We start from the raw sequence: 20,679 nt of genomic DNA, 5'->3' as shown, positions 1-20,679 counted from the left end.
CACAGTACTCCCTCTAAAAATGTCACACCTGTTACCAGGACCCTACACTAACACTACACAATGACCACAGATAAGATGTGTGCCAGCAAACTGACCAATTTAAATGTACTGTAAATATTCTTTGTAGATACAGTGAATAGCAAAAACCATCAACTCAACATATGGTCAAAAAAATCATAAAACAAATAATCACAAATCAAATATTACTAGTGACCTTTGTAGATAATGCATCCTAAAAGTTGCATGCTGTATGATAATCCCAAGTTCTGCGGACAACAGTGAGTCAAACGCCACTACATATCTGGCTTGTTTTTGTTCAGTATTTTTTTGTATTAATTATTTGTGAAATTGCCGTCCATACTGTTTGCTTCTAGGCCACGTGATTACGCAAACCTTTGAATAACTTTTTTGGGGGAAAAGGGTTAGCTTCAAGCTTGCCTAATCATAAGGTTCAAACAAATAGCCCTGTGGCCTCAACAAGGGTAAGTGAATGAAAAAAGGAATCAATTCCCAACTGAGGAATGCAGCACACAGTTCACATTCAGCAACAGGAAAACAGAAAGTAAGTAGAAGTCATATATCACATGCTTACACTAAAATGACTGGAAATTATGCACCAACTAAATACCCTTTCACATATGCAGCACCTGCAAAAAGAGAAAAGAAAATATTTACATAATAAATAGCAATAATACTTACCTTTGGTATAACGTCCTTCAAAGTCGCCGCTTCAAATCTGATACATCTGTACGATGCATTTCCTAAAAGCAGCTTTGATTTGCTCAACCAGCTTCACACTGCTTCTCCAATAAGTTAATCATCATGAGCCTCCTCCAAAGCCATGAACATGGAGGATGAGGTCAGCTAAAAGCTAAGACGCTATTTTGGTCTGCATAAACACATACTTCTGTGGCTGGTAGCGATATTGGATTTCAGAATTTATTGTTTTTTATTAGCTCATTTTATCACATGCCCTTACTTGAGTTAGATTTCAGCAGCCTGCTTGCAAGGTCAAAACAGGCCTGACCTTTCATCTGAACTTAAAATAAGAGACAAGATGATAAATCTTGAAATGAATCCATGGAGCCAATGAAATGTGGCATTTCAGTGCTCCCCCCATGCTCCTCCATGACTGAGGTACCCGTTAGGGGCTGTTTGAGGGCCCTTTGGGTTCTTTACTGCTACAGTAAGCATGGGTAAAAGTTTGTACAATATGTTACATGTCATACCGCAGACAGGGAAGCATAGCTTTATAGTATCCTTCATTTTCATGATCATATTCATAGTGTAGCCTCATAATTCATATCGTTCTACCAGTGGAACGCTATTATAGTCAATGAGAAGACCACACCATACCATAGCACTACACTACTATACTACACTACTACACTACACTACTATGGCATTACACAGTCATTATGACTGGACCATTGCCATTCTGGCAACAGCAGATATATAAAAGCAAAGTGACTAGACATTCACAAATGGAATGTAGATGTGGAATATGAATGAACTTCTGGCCATATTGTGGACAGTAAGATAGTGGAAGTGAAGTTTGATAGTACTGAATATTTTAACAAGCTGGTTTTCACCAAATCCATACTTATCAACCAAGACCCCTCATCTCCTCTATTCTGAATACAGTACATGTTCCTGCCGTCTTAAAACTCTGATTGTTCTTCAAAACAAAAATATTCCCATCCCATTCTCTATCCAGGTACACACACACACAGCTAGATGGTTTAGATGGTTTAGGTTTAGACCAGATGTGATTTCAGGTCTAGAGCACGAAAGGCCTACCTGTTGTGCAAATGACTGACTAGCAATGGGATTCCAATATGAACCATTAATTTGCAATATTTCACTGGTCCGACCCACTTGAGATAAAATTGGCTGTGTGTGGCCCCTGGACCGAAATGAGTTTGGCACCACTGAGCTGGACAGTAAAGTGAAGTAGGTACTGAACATAGTCAAGGAGCTGATGGTCTAATAGGTGATGTCAGTACAAAAGGCAACTCACCTGTCCAGGTACAAGAAGGTGCAGCATGAACTTGGAGAGGCGTGTTCAAGGCAGTGACGTGATTTAAGCAGAGACGTTCTATTGGGACAAAGAAAATGTTTGGTTTAAACTTCAGCACAGCCTTTTCTTGCCTCAACCAGTAGCAAACCGAGGGAGGCAGGTTAACCAGGCCATTTGGGAAACGTTATTTGTTCTCTTCTTGGTCAGACCAAATCTAGGCCTCCAATTTTGATTGCCTCCTGTTTGCAGACGGTTTGATCAATCGTTCCAGAAATTTAGGGTAGATGCTACTCAGTCCTAAGACTGGCAATCAAACAGAAATTGTAGGGGATTTTCTATCATTTTTAGTTGGCCAGCTAATGTGGTGATGGGTTAGTTACCATATTATTTGAAATGCCTTAAAGTGTCTGCTGATGTTGCATAACCTTTGAGGTGATATTTGGACTGTGCTTATATTAATGCAATTTTAAACATCATGTTAATAAACGCGTACCTTTTTTTGCGTGCTTAATTTCATGTTATCATTTAAGTGGTGTGTAAATGTGATCCCCATAATCTGCTATACTAGTTCAGGATATGGAAAAGTTTTTGGAGTGGGCAGTGTTTGAGCTTTTTTTCACTTTGTTTTAATATGAGCAAATGATAATAATAATAATAATAATAAGAAGAAGAAGAAGAAGAAGAAGAAGAAGAAGAAGAAGAAGAAGAAGAAGAAGAAGAAGAAGAAGAAGAAGAAGAAGAAGAAGAAGAAGACGGGGGTGTAAGGAATTTTAGTTGTGAGACATAATCCTCCTACATTCTTTTACATTATGTTATTTAGGAAAAGGTCCACTAAAATCCTATAGCTTTGATCTAGATGCAAGCCCAGCATATTACACAGTCATGTGAGTCGAGTATAGATCCTCTCACAGCCACATACGTACTTACAAGGGCATTACTAATGGTGTCATAAAAGTCACAAGGCATCCTCCCAATCTTTAAGTTAACACCTGTCGAAACCCACACCCTCCAGATAGGCTGCTATATTACCAAGCCAAGATATATTTTCCTCAGTGGGAACACACATAGATTCATTAACAAGGAGTGCATACATCACACGATGCTTCAGGGTTCCTCCTGCAACACCCAGCCCTTTGTTTCTTGGCATGAAGATGTTTCTTGAACTCTACATTCTCAAACAAGAACAACTATAACTACATGTAGTAATATACTGCACACCTCAAAAAGCAACGTTGCCAGAGCAGTAATCACCAATCACTTGTGCACAGGCTATTTAACTCCTGTGTGCCCATCTCCAAAATCATCTGTAAATGTTCATAGCATCTACCTCTTGACTTTTCACGCACAGGCCATATTCACTTTCCCACTACTAATTTTATCCCTTAGTAGTTCCACTCATGATTTTCCCTATAGGCCTACTTGAAACATTAGTAACATTACTGAAGAGTATACAATAGCAATGTTGTATTTTATAATGACGAGACATCAATCAACATGAGAACAATCAGGATAAGCAAGAAAAAAGATATTTAAAAAATATGATAAGATAGGTGGAGGGCTATTTTTCCTTGCAGCAGACTGTTTTGAGTCTGATAAAGTAAAAAAAAACAACAACAAAAAACAAACAAAAAAAAACATTTTTTTGAAAAACGTTGAACTAGCCCTAAAAAGACAAAGTCCTAATTATAAAATCAAGACCACCTTCATGCTGTTGGTTTCTTTGCTGCGCACTAGGAGATTCTCATACCATACTTGGTAATGAGTGTATCCCAAAATATATTTGGCCATTAATTGACTTAATATTGAAATTACTGTAAAGATAAGAAATAAAGAAATTGGTATGGTTTCCCCACAGACATACAATAATTTTTAAAATTTAAATATATACATGAAAAATAGTTGTAATGAAAATAAACTGGTAAACTACTAAATTACTGACACACTGAAAATAAACTACACCCATGAAAATGTCAACAAGTACATGCCCATATCAAGCAGTGTAGATTTGCTGACAGGCCACAAGGGACCATATATATATACCAGACAGCTGAGGCTGTCCCTAAGCCCAACTGCTGCCTTCTACAGGTGAGTGACGATCTTTGGATAGTAGGGTTGTTAGTTACGGGAAAGAAAAGTATTTCAATTATGGGTGAAACGCTAAATACAATGTACAATACCTGATGCAGATGCTCTTTCTGCAAGTTAATGCAACATAATTCTTTTTTTTTTTTTAAATAGTAATAATAGTCTTGTTGAATACTTTTCAGACACGCTGATCTTAACACCAGTTTCTGTTGGGACTTGAAAAGGTATGTAGAATTGATTCCGGACAGTAACTTGCAATATAAGTAACAATATCAAGATATACAGCCCCTACCAAAGACAAAAAAAATTTAGCTTTCAAACTGTGGGCAGCACTTTAATACAAATGTCTGACATCATATAAAGCAGGGGTGTCAAACTCAACCGAACTCAACAATTATTTTTAAAAATGTACTAAAATTGTGAGTGCATGCACTTCATACTCATAGTTAAATTTCACATACACTCTTTCCCATCATATTTGTTAGTTCAAATGTGTCTGCACATCCTGTGATATAGCAAATTTCATGTTCAAGTCAATGTTATGCTATACATTGATGGTGTATATGGGCCAAATGTAATAGACATTTGAAATGATCTCGCGGGCCGAATGAAATGGCTTCGCGGGCCAAATTTGGCCCCCGGGCCTGAGTTTGACATCCCTGATATAAAGTGATTGACAGAGAGAAATTGAATTGTTGCCAATAAATAAAAGGAGCTAATAACTCGTATACAAGAAAGACAGTAGTAAAAAGAAACCTCAACATTCTTCCTAGATAACCAACCTGCCATCATGGGGGATGGAGATATGGAGTGCTTTGGCCCTGCGGCCATCTACCTCCGCAAGCCAGAGAAAGAGCGTATGGAGGCCCAAAGCACACCCTTTGATGCCAAAACAGCTTTCTTTGTGGTTGACAAAGCGGAAGATTATGTGAAAGGAGTTCTGCAGAAAAGAGATGGCGGCAAATGCGTAGTCATGACTCTGGAGGGTGATAAGAGTAAAGTAAGTGAAATGTTTTTTTTTTGTTCAATTATGGTGTTGTTGTTGTTGTTGTATTATAGCATTGCTGTTGTTGTTGGGGGTGGTGGTGGTGTTGTTGTTGTTATCAGAATATAACAATCATTCATTTGAATGAGCATTAAAATGTTAGAGGGTAAACTTTTTTTTTTTTAAAAGAAGAAAAAAGAACCAAGAAAAAAAATGCCATGTCTATTCTATTTACTTCAGTTTGCAGAGGAAGAGTGCTGAAGACTGAAAGCTTAGTGCAGAAAGATCAGCAAACCAAAAATAATATGGTGAAACCGTAAAGAAGCAGTATTGTGCTCTTCCTGCAAACTGAAGACTATGGCTGAAAAGCTGCACCTGCTGTGCTGACAAAAGAACTTTCAAGGTGTTTCAACTTTCCTTTGATTACATTTTGCACCATATTTTCATATATTACAGGAAGTCACGGTGAAGGAGGATGAAATCTTCCCCATGAATCCTCCAAAGTATGACAAAATTGAGGACATGGCCATGATGACCCACCTCCACGAGCCTTCTGTGTTGTACAACCTCAAAGAGCGTTTCGCAGCATGGATGATCTATGTAAGACTGACTTAAAGAGTAAATAAAATTGTAAACAATGTACAAAAGAAAGACAATTAAGAACTTCTTTTAATTCTCTCTCAGACATACTCTGGGCTGTTCTGTGTCACTGTGAACCCCTACAAGTGGCTCCCAGTGTACGATCAAGTTGTTGTTAATGGATACAGAGGCAAGAAGAGGATTGAGGCTCCACCCCACATCTTCTCCATCTCTGATAACGCCTATCAGTTCATGCTCCAAGGTAAAGAAATGTTTCACATCTTTTAATATTTTTATGATGCATGTATTGTTACATTGCATGTCCTGCAAATTGAATGCTGCAATAATATGTTAAATGATTCTCTTTAATATACTTCTCATATTATGTTTACAGATCGTGAGAACCAGTCTATCCTTATTACGTAAGTAACCAATACAACTGATGAAGTAGAATTGTAATCTTGCTTTAGCAAATGTACCTGAAAATATCTTTTTGCCCCTCAGTGGAGAATCCGGTGCAGGGAAAACTGTCAACACCAAGCGTGTCATCCAGTACTTTGCAACAATTGCAGTGTCTGGAGGAAAGAAAGACCAGCCAGCTGCTGCTGGAAAAATCCAGGTTCACATTTATATTTCTAAAACTGTGCATACAACTGGGTATGTGTGTACTGTGTGATCATATCAATGTCTTCTTATTAAATGGCTTTCACTGCCCTACAGGGGTCACTGGAGGATCAGATCATTGCAGCCAACCCTCTACTGGAGGCCTATGGTAATGCCAAGACTGTGAGGAATGACAACTCCTCCCGTTTTGTAAGTGTTCAAAAACATTTATAGCAAAACCAAAAATTGTTGTATGAAAATGTCAAACTTAAAATATATTTCCTGCAAATGGTGTGTGGATAAAACATACTCCTCCTCTTTCAGGGTAAATTCATCAGAATTCATTTTGGCTCAACTGGCAAACTGGCTTCTGCTGATATTGAGACTTGTAAGATTCTTGAATTCTTGAAATATACTCAATACTAATTCAATATAATATATTTTAGAATTTAGCGACAAAAAAACAAATCTAATGATTTTACAACTGTGTGTTACAGATCTGCTGGAGAAGTCAAGAGTGACATTCCAGCTGTCTGCTGAGAGGAGCTACCATATCTTCTACCAAATTCAGACTGGACACAAGCCTGAGCTGATTGGTAACGCATAATGCTACAACACACAACTAAAAAACATCCTAATATTACAAGGGAAGCACAATGTCAAAAACACCTCTCATACATCTCATCTGTTTTTTTCAGAGGGCCTGCTTATCACCCAAAACCCCTATGATTTCCCAATGATCAGCCAAGGTGAAATCACTGTCAAGAGCATCGATGATGTGGAGGAGTTTATTGCTACTGATGTAAGATGTTTAACTTGATGAAGTGAAAATATAGAAAGATGAATGATTAATATCAATGCATGGTTAATACATCCAAAGGGAAATAAATAGTATATTACTGTACTAAGACTAAGGTATTATTGTTTTAGTTGAAGCCAAAACATAGGTTACTGAATATAACTTTAACAATAAAGGATATATGTGGGTTTTATGTCCATGATTCTTGATTCCAAGTTTTTGGAATGTGTATGACATTGAAATTGTCGAAGTTTATGTGTTGAATTAATGTAATTATCTGATGTGCCAATATCCTATAAATTTGTAAACCTGTTGTAAGTTATTTTTACCCTTTGTTTATGTGGACAGCCATTGGTCTTTTTTTATCTTTTGCTACTGTAGACAGCCATTGATATCCTGGGCTTCAATGCAGAGGAGAAACTTGGCATCTACAAACTCACTGGTGCTGTGATGCACCATGGTAACATGAAGTTCAAGCAGAAGCAGAGGGAAGAGCAGGCTGAGCCTGATGGCAATGAGGGTAAGGACAGGATTTCAGCAAAAAACCTTTTGAATATGTTAAACCCTCCAATTGCTAAAATATATATATATATATTGTTTTATTTCTAATCAGAGGCTGATAAAATCGCCTACCTTATGGGCCTGAACTCTGCTGACATGCTGAAGGCTCTGTGCTATCCAAGAGTGAAGGTCGGAAATGAGTTTGTGACCAAAGGCCAAACTGTACCACAGGTTAGTATGTGGTTAATATGATGGTGTAATGATAGCTATTCTTTCACATATTACCTTCATGTAAAAAGAATATCATTGTGATAAAAAAACATTTTTTCTTAGGTGAACAACTCAGTTTCAGCTCTTTGTAAGTCAGTATACGAGAAGATGTTCTTGTGGATGGTCATCCGTATCAATGAGATGTTGGACACCAAACAAGCAAGACAGTTCTTCATTGGTGTGCTGGACATTGCAGGATTTGAGATCTTTGATGTGAGTGCATTTCTATTCATTGTGAAACTAAAATGTATTTCAATTTGTTAGCTGAGTAGTCTTATAGTTCTAATATGTTTCTACAATAGTTCAACAGCTTGGAACAGCTGTGTATCAACTTCACCAATGAGAAACTGCAACAGTTCTTCAACCACACCATGTTTGTGCTTGAGCAAGAGGAATACAAGAAAGACGGTATTGTGTGGGAATTCATTGACTTTGGTATGGACCTGGCTGCCTGCATTGAGCTTATTGAGAAGGTAAAATCGGTGACAAAAACAAATTATGCTCAACAACAACAAAAAATACTATGAAACATAACATTGATTTCTTTAACAGCCACTGGGCATCTTCTCCATCCTTGAAGAGGAGTGCATGTTCCCCAAGGCCTCAGACACTACCTTCAAGGGCAAATTGTATGATCAGCATCTTGGCAAAACCAAGTGCTTTGAGAAACCCAAACCAGCAAAGGGTAAGGCAGAGGCCCACTTCTCCCTTGTGCACTATGCCGGCACTGTGGACTACAACATCAGTGGCTGGTTGGACAAGAACAAGGACCCACTGAACGACTCTGTTGTGCAGCTGTACCAGAAGTCTGCAATGAAATTGCTGGCCTTCTTGTATGCAGCCCATGGTGGTGCTGAAGGTAAGAGGGCTTCCTTACCTGTATTTTAAATTATACTGTCAGAGAACTTAGTGAAGTTTTTCAATGCCTACTATATCATTGACACAGCTGATGGTGGTGGTGGTGGCAAGGGTGGCAAGAAGAAGAAGGGTGGCTCCTTCCAGACGGTGTCTGCTCTTTTCAGGGTAACAACTTGAGATATTTTTATGAATTCATTGATTCACTACTTTGTGTCAGCAATAGGGATGCAAGAAATTAATCGACTTTAATTGATTAATGTGTTAATCGATTAAAAAACATAAATTGTAATTAATCGCCAATTCGACTGACAAGAGACCCAGGTGAAATGGGCATGGGAAGAGTGTGTGTGAAGAGAAGTGTGAAAAGTGGGAATATTTAAAGGTGCACTGTGCAGGAAATGGTCAAAAAGGTACTGCAACTATGCTGCTCTGTGAAACTGGGCTGTTTATTGCCAAATTTGATCTTTACATGAAAGTTTACTGAGTAATAAACAAATATTTTCTAGTATGGTCCAAGTAGAGTCATTTTTGCAGCTAAAAATGGCTATTATTGGAAATTCAAAATGGCGGACCATGGAGAAGATCCCGCTTTTCATGTATGAAAGTGCAATTTTTCCAGTCATAATGAATACTTAGAATTTGATGCTGGTGGTAAGTATTCATGAAAAAGATAACATTGGTGAATGGGCAGCATGAATTCTGGAAATAAATAACTAAAAATCTCACACAGTGTCCCTTTAAATCATCTTTGGATTAAACAATTTAAATAGAATTAATTTAAAGTTAATATTTCATCTCAATTTTTAATTTCAATATTAAGAATGAATAGGTTTTCTTGGGAAACATTGAGATTTCGGTGGGAAACGCTGTCTGTCAATTAATTGCAAGTCGATCGATAAGGTCAATCAACAAACAATTAACGAATGAATCGGTCAATTGCATCCCTAGTCAGAAATGTGAGATATGGACAAGAAATGTATCTATTGTCTTGAAAACATAACTCTTAATATGGTCCTGACCACAGGAGAACTTGGGCAAGCTGATGACCAATCTGAGGAGCACCCATCCTCACTTTGTGCGCTGCTTGATTCCCAACGAGTCTAAGACTCCTGGTAAGATAATTGCTTAGTCACTTAGTAGAACTGCTTTTGGATGTGACATGAACTTTACTGGGTTAATTAATTTACATAACATTTCTGTTTCTTTCACAGGTTTGATGGAGAACTTCCTGGTGCTTCACCAACTGAGATGTAATGGTGTGCTGGAGGGTATCAGAATCTGCAGAAAGGGCTTCCCCAGCAGAATCATTTACGCTGACTTCAAGCAGAGGTTATTTCTTAACTGTTTAATTCCAATGTTTCTCTAGCTTCATCTTACAGCTTAATATTTAAACATTGTGTTGTGTTTTTTGAAAATCACAAAATGTTATTCATATCACGTAAGTCAGTTTTATATACACATATATTATAAGTGAATTATTTTTTATATAATCATCTTAGTATCTAGCCTAGTAAACCAGCGCCACCCTCTGGACGACAATTTTTTTTTGCCTGCGACTGGTCTGGCCTCGGGCGGTCGAACATTTTGAACACATTGCCCAGAATCTGGCAAACCAATCACAGCACAGAGATTTGTTTTGAATCAATGCGGGCGGGGTTTTGAGGGATTGACGACGAAGCTTGCAACGCTGGGAAAGCACATCAACGAGTAAGATCACGCTGATTGGTCAGAGCGTTGGCCTATAGGCACAGGCATGGTTTGAAAGACAACGGGTTGTTCTCATCAACAATCTTCGGATGTACTATTCATAGGGGCCAGACTAAATTACACATCCAATCTCACATTTCGGCTGGTTTATCAGGCTACTTAGCATCATATAAGTTCACAGCATGACATTAGGAAACAACGGTTAGGACACAATAGCAGCAATAACAATACACTTTTCAAAATAACATTTGAAAACATTACCTATTCACACCATTTCAGGTACAAAGTGCTGAATGCCAGTGTCATCCCTGAAGGACAATTCATTGACAACAAGAAGGCTTCTGAGAAGCTCCTGGGTTCCATTGATGTGGATCACACTCAGTATATGTTTGGCCACACCAAGGTTAATTATTAATCAATTTGTGAATGACCGGCGCATGTTTTGAGATTAAACGATTGAAATAACATACTCTACCTTCAAGAAGTACAAATTCAAAATCAATAATGGATGTTAAATGATACAAACTCTTGTAGGTATTCTTCAAAGCTGGTCTCCTGGGTGTCCTTGAAGAGATGCGAGATGAGAAGTTGGCAGTTCTGGTCACAATGACTCAGGCGCTCTGCCGTGCTTACCTGATGAGGAGGGAGTTTGTCAAGATGATGGAAAGGAGGTGATTTGGAGGGGATGCTACATTTTCACCAAAATATATTAACATTGTTAATATTTCTGAGGCCACAAAGAAAAAAGATTACTTCTCACTGAAAATGCATGTCCCCACAAACAGGGAAGCTATCTACACCATCCAGTACAATATCCGCTCATTCATGAATGTGAAAAACTGGCCATGGATGGGAGTGTACTTCAAGATCAAGCCACTTCTGAAGAGTGCTGAAACTGAGAAGGAGCTGGCTGAATTGAAGGAGCTCTATGGGAAAACGAAGACCGACCTAGACACCGCCCTTGCAAAGAAGAAGGAATTAGAGGAAAAGATGGTTTCCCTGCTCCAGGAAAAGAATGACCTGCAGTTAGCTGTAGCATCTGTGAGTTACCAGTTTTAAGTTGTGTTATCCTTTGAATTTCAGAAAACTGTGCTTTACAAAAACTAGATCAAGCAAACACTGAAAAATTGTTAATGGCACAACGTGTTAAAAATACATCCACAAGAAATGTCATATCATGTGTCAAAATTTGAGTGCAGGAATCAGTTTAATTTCCTGTAGCAGCTGTGAGTTATCTTAATCGTTCAGACGATTCAGACGAATCGTAATGTACTTATTGTGGAATTCATTTTGATTTCACAAAGTACAATTAAAAACTGCGAAATTACCTGAACAATGGACCAATAACTCAACTGAACATAAGGCCGAAAAAAATCAAAGAAATTCTAAAACTATTTTTTCTTTCACACCAGGAAACCGAGTGCCTCTCAGATGCCGAAGAGAGATGTGAAGGACTTATTAAGAGCAAAATTCAGCTAGAAGCCAAGCTCAAAGAGACAACCGAGAGGCTGGAGGATGAGGAGGAGATCAATGCTGAGCTCACTGCCAAGAAGAGGAAACTGGAGGATGAGTGCTCTGAGCTGAAGAAAGACATTGATGACTTGGAGCTTACCTTGGCCAAAGTGGAAAAAGAGAAGCATGCCACAGAAAACAAGGTAACATTTGTTAAAGTTGAATATCCATCTTAGGAGCTCTGAGGGAAATCATGCATTGAGGCCCACTATAATGTAAAACATGTTTTTAGGTTAAAAACCTGACTGAGGAGATGGCCTCTCAGGATGAGAGTATTGGCAAGTTGACCAAGGAAAAGAAAGCCCTCCAAGAGGCACACCAGCAGACTCTGGATGATCTCCAAGCAGAGGAAGACAAAGTCAACACACTTACGAAATCAAAGACCAAACTTGAACAACAAGTGGATGATGTAAGTACTCAACAAATGAAGAGTTTCGTTGCAAAACGGTGTCCACCATTTTTGATTTTTGCATTTTATTATTGGAAATGACTTTGCAAAGTCTTATCATCTGCAGTATGTGTGAATTCTTGCTATTCACATATTTTGAGGACATACTTTTAAACCTATATAAAATGCATTTTGCAATGCAATGCAATGGAATGCTCACAAATGACAAGAAATAAGACAATCAGCAATTTCAATGAGAATGATTCTCAAAAGCGATGGACTGTTTGGAAATAACAACTTCAAATGTAACTCAACATTACACTAGATATCAAATTTCTGCCATGTTTTTCATATTCACCTCCTAAAAGCTGGAGGGCTCATTGGAGCAAGAGAAGAAACTCCGAATGGACCTTGAAAGAGCCAAGAGGAAGCTTGAGGGTGACCTAAAACTTAGTCAAGAAGCCATAATGGATCTGGAGAATGACAAGCAGCAGTCTGAAGAGAAAATAAAAAAGTATGGCATATCAACCTAAACACTTTAAAATAGTTGGCACTAGTGCATGCCTAAAACACTAACTGTCTTCTACAGTATCATCAACAAAATATACCAAAAAGATTTATTAGCTTCATGATCTCCCTTAAATTATTTTTTTTCATATAGGAAGGACTTTGAGATAAGTCAGCATCTCAGCAAGATTGAAGATGAGCAATCACTTGGAGCTCAACTTCAAAAGAAGATTAAAGAACTTCAGGTGACTAATATTTTAAATTATGTTCCCAATTTTTGATAACACAAAGTCCAAAGTAGTAACCTTTATCAAAATATTCAGGCCCGCATTGAGGAACTGGAAGAGGAGATTGAAGCTGAGCGTGCTGCTCGTGCTAAAATTGAGAAGCAAAGAGCTGATCTCTCCAGGGAACTTGAGGAGATCAGTGAGAGGCTTGAGGAGGCTGGTGGGGCCACTGCTGCTCAGATTGAGATGAACAAGAAGCGTGAAGCTGAGTTCCAGAAGCTGCGTCGTGATCTTGAAGAGTCCACCCTGCAACATGAAGCTACTGCTTCTGCTCTTCGCAAGAAGCAGGCAGACAGCGTGGCTGAACTGGGAGAGCAGATTGACAACCTGCAGCGTGTCAAACAGAAGCTGGAGAAGGAGAAGAGTGAATATAAAATGGAGATAGATGACCTCTCAAGTAATATGGAAGCTGTGGCAAAAGCAAAGGTATTACATTAATGAATGAAACATTTATTGACACTTCTTTTAGATAAGCATGAAAACATGATTAAATTTGCACATTTTCAGGGAAATCTGGAAAAAATGTGTCGCACCCTTGAGGACCAAATGGGTGAGATTAAAGCAAAGGCTGATGAAAATGCACGTCAGCTTAATGATGCAAGCGCACAGAAAGCAAGGCTTTCCACTGAAAATGGTAAGTCGACTCTTATGATAATGCCATGAATCCAAATTCTAGCTTGATGTCAGAAAGTTAGTATTTTGTCATCATGATGTTGGTCAATATGAAATAATAACCATTATATCATTTTTTATTTTAATTATGGGAGTTGGGATATCATTTCTTACATATTCTGTAAAAGAGTGCAACTGCTGCTGCTCCAAGCTTTTTATGCCATTGCTAATTTGTATTCTTCTAAATATTATATCTTTATATTTTCTTTTGGAGGGCAGGGAATTTGAATAAGATTTGAAGTTGAGGTGAAAATGAATCAGTGAAACACTAAATAAAACACATGTAATGTGTGTCCCAAAGGTGAGTTTGCCCGTCAGCTTGAGGAGAAAGAAGCTCTGGTCTCTCAGCTGACCAGAGGCAAACAGGCCTATGTACAGCAAATTGAGGAGCTGAAGAGGGGGGTTGAGGAGGAAGTGAAGGTAGGTTTCGTAATCAAAGTTGAGCAAAAGCTTTGAAAAACTTGTGAAAGTTTTTTTGTTGTCAGAGTATTCAATATAATTTATACTTCTTTAAAGGCCAAGAATGCCCTGGCTCATGCTGTCCAATCAGCTCGTCATGACTGTGATCTGCTCAGAGAGCAGTTTGAGGAGGAGCAGGAGGCCAAGGCTGAGCTGCAGCGTGGAATGTCCAAGGCCAACGGTGAGGTCGCTCAGTGGAGGGCCAAATACGAGACTGATGCCATCCAACGCACTGAGGAGCTGGAGGAATCCAAGTTAGATATGGTTTTATTAAAAATATCAGTAACACTTTTCTGCTTACTGTATATATGTGTACGAGGCCTTGAATATTGCAACATTTTACAAAATGATCTGTCTTTCAGGAAAAAGCTTGCACAGCGACTACAGGAGGCTGAGGAATCAATTGAGGCTGTTAACTCCAAGTGTGCCTCTCTGGAGAAGACCAAGCAGAGACTCCAGGGTGAAGTAGAGGACCTCATGATTGATGTTGAGCGAGCAAATGCATTGGCTGCCAATCTTGATAAGAAGCAAAGGAACTTTGACAAGGTCTTTGGCATGACAAACGATTTATGGCTTTGGTTGGCATTGTATTTGTACCTAATACCACTTTTTCATGAATACACAATTTCATGAATATGTTTTCATTCTTTCGCATCAGGTCCTGGCAGAATGGAAGCAGAAGTTTGAGGAAGGCCAGGCTGAACTGGAAGGTGCCCAGAAAGAGGCTCGCTCTCTCAGCACTGAGCTCTTCAAGATGAAGAACTCATATGAAGAGGCACTGGATCAACTGGAGACCCTGAAGAGGGAGAATAAGAACCTACAGCGTATGTCAATATTTCTCCTCCAGATACTTGCGTCACATACCAACAAAGTATAGAGGATACAGTAATTAAAGGTGCACTGTGTAAGATGGGTGCCAGAGTAGGTATAGCAACTATGCTCCTCATTGAAACTGTGCTGCCTATTGCCAGATTTGATATTTTCATGAATATTTACTAAATAATGTATTAAATATGTACTAGTATGACCAAAGTAAAGTAAGATTTCCAGCAAAAAAATGTCTATTTCTGGAAATTCAAAATGGCGGACAATGGAGACGATTCCCCCTTTCATGTTTGAAAAGTGCTTTTTTTCCGGTCATAATGAATACTTAGAATTTCATGGTGGTGGTAAGTATTGATGAAAAAGGTTACATGTGCGAATGGGCAGCATTAAATCTGAAAATACACAACTAAAACTATTACACAGTGCACCTTTAAAACTGCATAATCTATGCATAGACCATTCAAAACTACTCCAATAAAACATTTTTTTAATCACTATTACTATTTATTTTTACAGAGGAAATTTCTGACCTTACCGAGCAACTTGGTGAAACTGGTAAAAGCATTCATGAGCTTGAGAAGGCTAAGAAGACAGTGGAGACTGAGAAATCAGAAATTCAAACTGCACTAGAAGAGGCAGAGGTAAGGTGTTCATGTTGAATTCAGACAATAACCGTTTTGTAAATCATGTGCATCTTCCTTGGTGAGAACATATCAAAATAGGTTATTCTAACTTTCTCTCGAATTAGGGTACACTTGAGCATGAGGAGTCCAAGATTCTTCGTGTTCAGCTGGAGCTTAACCAGGTCAAAGGTGAGGTTGACAGGAAGCTGGCAGAGAAGGATGAGGAGATGGAGCAGATCAAGAGGAACAGCCAGAGGGTGATTGATACCATGCAGAGCACTCTAGACTCTGAGGTCAGAAGCAGAAATGATGCCATGAGAGTCAAGAAGAAGATGGAGGGAGACCTCAATGAGCTGGAAGTTCAGCTCAGCCATGCCAACCGCCAGGCAGCTGAAGCCATGAAGCAGCTGAGGAATGTCCAAGGACAACTCAAGGTATATAAACTCAAGGCACAGTCTACCATGAAAGCAACCTGTTAAAGCAGTGGTTCTCAACCTTTTTAAACAAATGCCCCCTTGACCTCAGCATAAGCCTCTCAATGCCCCCTTGACCTAATCACAAACCTGCCAGTGTCCCCTTTAGTATTGAAAAACAAAATAGACTAATGCCCCCCAATGGGAACTGAGCACCGCTGCCACTCAGCTGTATCCTTCTCAGCGCCCCGCTAGGGCTTCTCAACGCCCCAAGGGGGACTGTAGTGCCCCCATTGAGAAAGACTATGTAGAACACTATGTAGATAAAAAACAACTATTTCTCTAACTATTGTATCATTATACACAGGATGCACAACTGCACCTTGATGAGGCTGTGAGAGGACAAGATGACATGAAGGAGCAGGTTGCCATGGTGGAGCGCAGGAATGGCCTGATGATAGCTGAGATTGAGGAGCTTAGAGCTGCTTTGGAGCAGACAGAGAGAGGCCGCAAAGTGGCCGAGCAGGAATTGGTGGATGCCAGTGAGCGTGTTGGACTGCTGCACTCACAGGTAAGTGAGAAAAATAAGCTATAGGTTGTTCTAGTATAATTGAATTCAATATAAAGTCTGTATTTGAATATAGACAATGAATTAGATGTTTTTCCTCATTTAGAATACTAGTCTGCTCAACACCAAGAAGAAGCTGGAGAGTGACCTTGTGCAGGTTCAGGGTGAGGTTGATGACACTGTTCAAGAGGCCAGAAATGCAGAAGACAAGGCCAAGAAAGCCATCACTGATGTGAGTTAAACATTTGATACACAGTGTAAAGTACAGCCCACAAAGTAATGGGATTTTTTTTGTACATCTTTGGTATCTACACAAATTACACGTCAAGAAATACACAACCAAGCAAGACATTATCTTCTAGGCTGCAATGATGGCTGAGGAACTGAAGAAAGAACAGGATACCTGTGCTCATCTGGAGAGGATGAAGAAGAACCTGGAGGTCACTGTGAAGGACCTGCAGCACCGCCTGGATGAGGCTGAGAACCTGGCCATGAAGGGTGGAAAGAAACAACTCCAGAAACTGGAGTCCAGGGTATTTTGAAACATGTAGAATAGAAATGCTTTATTGATCTCAAAGAAATTTAAGGATGAAATGTGTCGAAGTATTGTATACTATTGCATACTACTGTATACTATCATTACTATACTGTTTTTATGAATGTAGGGTACCTATTTTTATAACCATGCTATTGTTCACCAGAATTAAGCTAATCATCTATTGTCTCAGGTTCGGGAGCTGGAAGGTGAGGTCGATGCTGAACAAAGACGTGGAGCAGATGCTGTGAAAGGTGTCCGCAAATATGAGAGGAGAGTCAAGGAGCTCACATACCAGGTGAATAAGTCAACTTTGTGAATTACGAACTACATGAATTAATGCAAGACATAATCAGCCAACTACATTTATTGTTTTACTATATTTCTGCAGACTGAGGAGGACAAGAAGAATGTCACCAGACTGCAGGATCTGGTAGATAAACTTCAGATGAAAGTCAAGGCCTACAAGAGGCAGGCTGAGGAAGCTGTGAGTTGAGACTTTAGCTCAAGCTGAGGAAAATTCTACACATTTTAACTTGGCTGCTTCTAACTATGAAGACCATGTTCTGTTCACAGGAGGAGCAGGCCAACACTCACCTGTCCAAGTTCAGGAAGGTGCAGCATGAGCTTGAGGAGGCTCAGGAGCGTGCTGACATTGCTGAGTCCCAGGTCAACAAACTGAGGGCCAAGAGTCGAGATGCTGGCAAGGTAAGGACTGTGCAATATAAAACATCAATGATTTAAGAAATACAATGTATGTACTGTACTCACAATATTATACAACCATCTCCTTAAGAAATCAGAATTAGTCATAGTCACATATCATATCGCCAACTTCACATTTTCTGCTTTTGATGTGTTTCAGACCAAAGAAGAGTGACCAGTAACGAGAAAGTAAATTTAGGAAGGAATTCATACAATATGATATCCTTAATAAAGGCACTTGAAAATTACCACATCTTTTATGTCTTTAATTTATTTTTATGTACAGTATTATGTGCATATAAAATAATTATCACAGCTGTCCTCAACTCAGAGTCTCTCCTCACTGGTTCCCCAAGAATCTGTGTTGGGGCCCTTTCTGTTTGTCATGTACACCATATCACTGGGCCACGTTTTCCGTTCCCACTGTTTCATACCACTGCTATGCGGATGATACACAGTAATACAGATTAGTTGAGCCAGATGACTCCACTATCTGAAAACACATTTCCACTTGCTATTCATATTCCACAAACTATCCATATGGATGAAGGAACACCACCTTCAGCAGAATCTCCTGGTGATCCCAACCCAGGACTCAATCTGCCATGACATAATACTCAATATGGGCTCTGCCACTGTCACCACACATAAGGTTGCAAAAAACCTGGGTGTCATCATTGATGACCATCCAGCAATCGCCGACTACATTGCCTCATTTGCCTTGTCATGTCGCTTCTTACTGTTCAACATAAAAATCCGAGACCGTAAATGGCTCAATAGGCCACTCTGGTAGAGACGTTCTGGTATAGGCCATGGTCATCTCTCACCTTGACTACTACAACTCCCTTCTTACTGGCCTTCCAGCTTGTACAATAAAACCTTTGAAAATGCTTCAGAACATGGTGACAAACTGGGTATTTACCCAACCCTATAGTACGCATGTCACTCCTTTTTTATCAACCTGCATTAGAACATGTCTTCTCGAATTAAACACCAAGTCCTGACTATTATCTACAAAGGTACAGCAGGTTCTGGCTTGTCTGAAGGCTATACTAAAGCCCCCCAGGACATTATGGTCCTTCAATACCAACTGTTAATCATTTCCCTCTACTCACACAATGTGGTCCCAGTCCAATTGGTTTTCTGGCATTGTCCCTCAAGCTACAAGTTGCTACAAGACTATAGTTAGTGAAAGATATGAATATTTTTTTATTATTATTTTTACCATGTGTTCTTACAGGTGTCTGGACACACCTCACAATTTATCCACAGCCAAATGTCCAATGGGAATTTCCGTGACACCCCGTCAAAGTTGGGTGCACAGAAGGCCTATGTAAAAATTGGAACACGGCAGATTGGGGGGAAAGGAGGCATAATGGGTCATAACTTTTGAAGTAAACTACATACAGAGACAAATTAACACATTTTTACAGACATTACTGACCCAGTGAATTCATTTGAGGGGTATTGTTGGACATTTGACCACATTTGAACCCCGTATTAGGTCAAAAAAAACTGTGTAGAAATGCGTAGAAATGTGTAGTAATGTTCATTTTTTAAATCATATTTCCAAGTTGTGTCCGTTATCACCACTTGCTCTTCATTTCTCGTTTACAGTATGACATTATACTGTATATAGTAGTTTGATTATTCTATTGGTATTAAGCTGAAATAATAACCTAAAGTTGACCATTTTTAACCCTTTAATGCCCTAGACTGGAACCCAGAAAAAAGGTTGCAGAAGGGGCCATAACTTCTAAAGTAAATTACATACAGAGACAAATTAACGCATTTGTCCATACAACACTGACCCAGTGAATACAATTGAGTGGTTTTGGACATTTGACCACATTTAAACTGCACTTTTGGTCAAAAAACGGCAAATAAATGGCTTTAAAAGTGTAGAAATTCTGTCATGTTTTCACGTTTTTTTGCGCCCGTTTTCACCTCTAACTCTTTATTTCTCTTTTAAAGGATGACAATATATATAATAAGGTATGGATTTGATTATTTTAATGGTATTAAGCTGAAATTATACCCCAAAGTTTACATTTTAACCCTTTAATGCCCTAGACTGGAGCCCGGAAAATGATAAAAAAAAAAATTGTCAGAATGTGGGATAGGTTTGGAGGTAAACCACATATAAACACAAATGAGCATACTTTCCCATATAATTCTGCCCTACAAAGCAAAAAGGCAGTAACTGCACAGAGCTCCAAACTGAGTAAAATGACTTTAAAATGATACTGCAATCCAGTCTTAGTAGTTTTGGAGAGATTATTGACATGCAGCAGTTTTGTTACTTTATATTACCACCTTTTATGCAGATTAATAATTTTATTTAAATTAATATTTTGATATATATGTCATTGAAGTCATAGTAACTCATGTTTGACAACAGCGCAGTCACTGCCTTTTTGCTTTGTAGGGCAGAATACTGACCCAAGAAATGAAACGGAGTGTTTTCTTTTTTTACTCTTGATCAAATTTTAAATGATCAAACTGTCATAGACGTCAGTGTGGTGGAGGTGCAATGGGGTGGGCGGGTGCTGGTGACTGGTAGTAGTTGGGGTGGGGATGGGGGCTTGGTAAATTTCCTCTATGTTTTTTTTTCTGAGAGCTATGTATCTCTGAAGTATATATCTGTATATTGGTATGATAGCTAGTTGGATCACCCTCTTTGGTAAATATGCGATTTGAGTTGAAGTTTCGCTTAGACCACTTCTGGCTGTTATTCCAGCTTTCTACAGTGGTTTGAATATACTACATATTAATTAA

General features: G+C 39.0%; 1 protein-coding gene across 1 annotated transcript; it reads left to right on the top strand.

The window, feature by feature from the left end:
* Positions 1–2,746: 2,746 nt before the first annotated feature.
* Positions 2,747–20,602, top strand: LOC134462572 (myosin heavy chain, fast skeletal muscle-like). The gene is made up of 38 exons (XM_063215661.1): positions 2,747–5,105; positions 5,547–5,690; positions 5,775–5,931; positions 6,064–6,091; positions 6,174–6,288; positions 6,390–6,482; positions 6,597–6,660; positions 6,770–6,868; positions 6,971–7,074; positions 7,453–7,591; positions 7,685–7,803; positions 7,906–8,055; positions 8,145–8,315; positions 8,395–8,701; positions 8,789–8,865; positions 9,725–9,812; positions 9,912–10,029; positions 10,687–10,810; positions 10,942–11,078; positions 11,193–11,448; positions 11,820–12,062; positions 12,152–12,328; positions 12,676–12,821; positions 12,969–13,059; positions 13,138–13,527; positions 13,609–13,735; positions 14,075–14,193; positions 14,290–14,486; positions 14,595–14,778; positions 14,891–15,056; positions 15,574–15,698; positions 15,806–16,114; positions 16,461–16,664; positions 16,768–16,893; positions 17,024–17,194; positions 17,390–17,494; positions 17,588–17,683; positions 17,773–20,602. Exons 1-38 carry the CDS (start codon positions 4,896–4,898, stop codon positions 17,938–17,940), a joined length of 5,844 nt encoding a protein of 1,947 aa, XP_063071731.1. The 5' UTR covers positions 2,747–4,895; the 3' UTR covers positions 17,941–20,602.
* The last annotated feature ends 77 nt before the right edge of the window (positions 20,603–20,679 follow it).

This window comes from Engraulis encrasicolus, chromosome 14 (assembly GCF_034702125.1).
Source record: "Engraulis encrasicolus isolate BLACKSEA-1 chromosome 14, IST_EnEncr_1.0, whole genome shotgun sequence".
NCBI lineage: Eukaryota > Metazoa > Chordata > Actinopteri > Clupeiformes > Engraulidae > Engraulis > Engraulis encrasicolus.
This window is presented reverse-complemented; position numbering and strand designations above follow the sequence as displayed.